At 60.2% G+C, this 4,587-nt stretch overlaps 1 protein-coding gene across 1 annotated transcript in view; it reads left to right on the top strand.

The window, feature by feature from the left end:
* Masp2 (mannan binding lectin serine peptidase 2) overlaps positions 1-4,408 on the top strand; it is a 9,722-nt gene extending 5,314 nt beyond the window's left edge. The window contains exons 3-7 of the mRNA XM_019208020.2: positions 4-193; positions 893-1,024; positions 2,279-2,475; positions 2,680-2,827; positions 4,300-4,408. Of these exons, the coding sequence (XP_019063565.1) occupies positions 4-193; positions 893-1,024; positions 2,279-2,475; positions 2,680-2,827; positions 4,300-4,328 (696 nt within the window). The 3' untranslated portion in view covers positions 4,329-4,408. The remainder of the gene's footprint in view (positions 1-3; positions 194-892; positions 1,025-2,278; positions 2,476-2,679; positions 2,828-4,299) is intronic.
* The last annotated feature ends 179 nt before the right edge of the window (positions 4,409-4,587 follow it).

The raw sequence follows: 4,587 nt of genomic DNA on the forward strand, positions 1-4,587 counted from the left end.
CCTCTGACCCCACAGCTGAGCTCTGGGACCAAGGTTTTGGCCACGCTGTGCGGCCGCGAGAGCACGGACACCGAGCGCGCGCCCGGCAACGAGACCTTCTACTCACCCGGCCCAGGCCTGGACGTCACCTTCCACTCGGACTATTCCAACGAGAAGCCCTTCACGGGCTTCGAAGCCTTCTACGCCGCGGAGGGTGAGCGGGGGCCAGGCCAACCTGGCCCCAGTCCTCAGCCCCCCACCGCCACAAAGAACCCTTGGCCCTGGGGATCTGGACCTGAGGCTGAGGGCCCGCGCTGTTGGGAAACCAAAGGTCAGCAGGCTTTGCAGCTGACGCTTTCCTGTTATTTGGTTTTGGAGACCCGGTCCTGCTCTGAAGCCCAGGCTGGGCTCAAATTTGAGCTCCTCCTGACTCAGCTTCTTGAGTTCTGGGGTAGCAGCCATGCACACATTGCTTGGCTCCTTTTACTAGTTTGGTGGCTTCAGGCAGGACACTTAATCTTTCATTGATTTAAAAAAGTTGTACCAGGGCTGGGGATTTAGCTCAGTGGTTCTGCCGCCTGCCTCATAAGCGCAAGGACCTGAGTTCGATTCCCCAGTCAAAAAAAAAAAAAAAGTTGTACCAGGCGTGGTGCTGCACACCTGTAATACAAGGAGGATCTTGAGTTTGAGACCAGCCTGGGCTACACAGGAGACCATGTCTCAAAAACCCCCAAAAACAAAGCAAATGAAAGTTGTATTTAGGTCTCTGGACCCCAAGACTGTGAAAGGCTCAGCCCAGCACCACTGAGGTGCTGGTTGGCCACTGAGACCATCGGACCCAGAGTCCCAGGCCAGGCCCGGACCCTTCCCAGCTCCTTCTCCTGACTGCCTGCCTGGCCCACCTCTCCCCCAGACATCGACGAGTGCCAAGTGTCCCCTGGGGAGGCCCCACCCTGTGATCACCACTGTCACAACTACCTGGGTGGCTTCTACTGCTCCTGCCGGGCAGGCTACATCCTGCACCAAAACAAGCGCACCTGCTCAGGTGAGGGGGACAGCCCTGGCCCCCACCCTGCCCAGCATGCCCCACGCCCCCGGGAATCTCAGGGAGGCAGTGCTCAGAGCCCCATGGCCCAGCCCAGGGCCTGACCCTTTGATGCAGCCCTGCCAGGCGCCTGGACAACCGGTGCCCGGGGAGCTGGCCCTGGCCTGTGTCTCTGCTCGGTGTCCCCCAGGCCCCATCTTTCTTCCAGAGTGGACCCTCTGACGTGCCTGGCTCCAGCCTGCCCTGGCCCGTGGGTCAGAAGCCAGGTGACCCCACGGGCTGCAGCTGAGTCAGGCGAGAGCCTGGCTGCCCACAGTGCCCCCCAACTGTCCCCAGCCACCACCCACAATAAACCTGGCCCCCTGCACCATGCCTGTTTGTCTCTGGGGATGCTCGGGTAGGACAAAGAGGACCGTAGCCCCCTTCTTCAGCAGCCCGAGGGACCCCAGCTTGGTGGGGCTCTTCCAGCACCCCAATTTGAGATGAGGCCCACACAGAGACCCAGTGCGCCCCTCCTGGTCCCCAAAGGCTGAGCCCTGAGCACCCTTGGGGCAGCTGATTCAGAGGTGACTCCAGGCAGGTGTCACCCCAGGGGCCACTCCCTGGTCCCCACTGGGAGCCACAGGGAGGCAGAGGGCACTGCAGGGGCACTGCATCCTACGAGGCTCCCACAGGGTGCCCCGCACCTCGCGCTGTGCGGTGGCTACAAGGAGGAAGCAGGGCCGACTGTCACCGTGGATTTGGACTCCCTGAGCCACCCCAGGCCAAGCCCAGCCCTGGGAAGGACCCTGCGAGGCCCTGCTCGACGCCTCATCTGCAAACCCCACCCTCCACCCCGTTGGTGCAATAGGAATCGCTGGGGAGGGTGTGAGCAGGAAGGGCCCATGGGCCTGAGGAGCCACCTCCTCCCCTTCCCAGACCCCTGGGGACCACGGGGAGGCTCCCTACTGCCTCCTTCCTGCAAGAGTCCTCCTGGCCGTGCTCTCCCTCCCACCCTGCACTTCTGACTGGGGTTGCCTGCGACAGCCAGGCCCATGGTGTCGCCGCCCTCTGCTGGTGGGAGACCCCTGGGCAGGCCTGTCCGTAGTGCCTCCCTCCTCCTCTCAGCCAAAGCCTCGAAGACCCATCCCTCAGAGCCCTCGGCCCTTGGGGACACAGATGTCCCTGCTGTCCACTGAGATCAATGGCAGGTAGGTGTGAGTCCACTACCTGTCTTCCTCCTCCTCATCCTCCTCCTCCTCCTCCTCTTGCCAGCCCTGTGCCCGGACCAGGTCTTCACCGCACGGTCTGGGGAGCTCAACAGCCCTGAATACCCGTGGCCATACCCCAAACTCTCCAGCTGCACTTACCACATCCGCCTGGAGGAGGGGTTCAGTGTCATCCTGGACTTCGTGGGGTCCTTTGATGTAGAGTCACATCCCGAAGCCCGGTGTCCCTATGACTCCCTCCAGGTACGGGCCCTGGGGAGTCCCTCAGCCCTGAGGCACTGTCCCATCCTGTCCACCTCAGCGACCCCTCTTGGCCTCTCTTCGAGGTCTAAGGCAGGTTCCACATTGAGGGAGGGGCCGCTGAGGGTATGTTGGCTGTGAGCTCCGTGGAACTGGGGGCTCCCTCTCACTCGGCCAGGCCAAAGCTTTGGGCCTCTCCTGGTTCAGATCCACACAGGCAAGGGCGAGTATGGCCCACTGTGCGGGGAGACGTCGCCCCGCAGGATTGAAACAAAGAGCAACACTGTGACCATCACTTTTGTCACTGATGACTCAGGGGACCACACAGGCTGGAAGATCCACTACACGAGCACAGGTGAGCACAGAGCACAGCGCTAGAGCAGAAGCTCAGAGCTTCTGTCTCTTCTGGAGAGTCAAGGAGGTACAGAGGATGGGACGCTTCCAGGCCAGGCCAGGGAAGAGAGACAGGCTTGAGTTGGAAGGTCTGTGAGGCAATGGTCCTTGAAGGACAGATAGCAATAGTCCTTTCCTCCTTCCCTCCCTCCACCCATCCATCTCCCTACATCTATCCTCCCCTCTTCCCACTGCCCATCCACTCATCCGCACAGCCGTCCTCTCATCAACCCATCCATTCATCCACCCACCTGTCTTCCCAACTCACCCATCTATCCTCCCACCCCCTCATCCCTGTATCCACCCATCCATCCATCCTTCTATCCACCCACCCACTCACCCATCCCTGTATCCATCCACCCTCCACCCACCCATCTTCCCTTCCCATAGCTGTGTGGTAAGGATATGAAATGCTGAAGCCACCGTCCCCACGGCCTGTGCCCCAATTCAGTGACAGGAGAGCAGTCACTGCAACACAACTAGCTCTGTGACAAGCACAGCCCCAGAGCCAAGTGCTGGGCATGATGAGAGTCCAGAGGAGGGGTTGGTGCCTGGGCCAGGTGCCAGGAAGGCTGCCCCAGAAGAGGGAACCCCTGAGGCTAGATTTGAAGGGTGCGCAGGCGTGGAGGAGAGGAAGGGTGTTACTGCTCCATGCCTTCCCCCAGCCTTGGCTCTGCCCTCTGGGGTCCCTGCAAAACTCCCGCCAAGGCTGTGCCTGGAGGTCGGTTCCCCAGGGGAAGAAGGTCTGGGGCTTACAAGGGAGCAGGAGATGCATGAAGGGGCCTGAAGCCACCTTCAGCACCAGGGCGGAAGTGTGGGGGTCCTGGGGAGGGAAAGCTGGAGGTTCCCAGAGTCAGGCTGGATCTGAGTTTCTGGGGCTGGGACCCTAGGTATCTCCCTGTGCCCATGGTGTCCTGCGGGGCACTGGGACGTGTCACTGCCATCGCCGTTCCAAATCCTCAGCCAAGCACCGCCATAGGGAGTTTTCTTATGCTGGGGGATCAAACCCAGGAGTTCAAGCTCCACCGAACCATGCTCTCCAGCCCGACCCGTGACTTAGACATGTCTCTTTCCCCTGAAGTACTCTTGGTCTCAAGCCGTGTGTCATGGAACTCCTACACCATCTTTCCACATGCGCGGCTTTTTTACCTGGCTACAGCCAAGTCCCGGGCAAAACAACCGAGATTCATCTTTTATCCAGTACCAGAGATCGAACTCAGAGCCTTGCGCTTGCCAGGCAGGCGTGGCGCCACTAAGCTACAGCCCCGCCCTGAGGTTAATCTTGCCTTTCGTGTTAAGAACGCCACTGCATTGTGTCAGGGACTCCTCACCTAGCGTTTCGTTTATAAACCAAGAACATCAGATTTCCAAACCCAGACCTGGGGGACCCAGGTCACATCCACACCAGAGCCTGGTTTCCTCTGCGCAGCGCAGCCTTGTCCCGATCCGACGGCGCCACCTAATGGCCGCATTTCACCTGTGCAAGACAAGTACGTCCTCGGCGACAGCTTCTCCGTCTTCTGCAAGGTTGGCTACGAGCTTCTACACGTGAGTGACCAGGGACAAACGCCAGCGATCACGAAGTCAGACTCATGTTCCTGGTCCTATCCGATGGGCTAGGGTAGGGGCGGCACAGTGGTTTCTTGCCAGGGTTACAGTGGTAAAATGCAAAGAAATAAGTCAGGGCCGGGCAAGAGGGGTGGCATGGAGCTTTATTCCGGG

This window comes from Fukomys damarensis, unplaced genomic scaffold, assembly GCF_012274545.1.
Source record: "Fukomys damarensis isolate Sample0158 unplaced genomic scaffold, DMR_v1.0_HiC HiC_scaffold_23, whole genome shotgun sequence".
NCBI classification, from domain to species: Eukaryota; Metazoa; Chordata; class Mammalia; order Rodentia; family Bathyergidae; genus Fukomys; species Fukomys damarensis.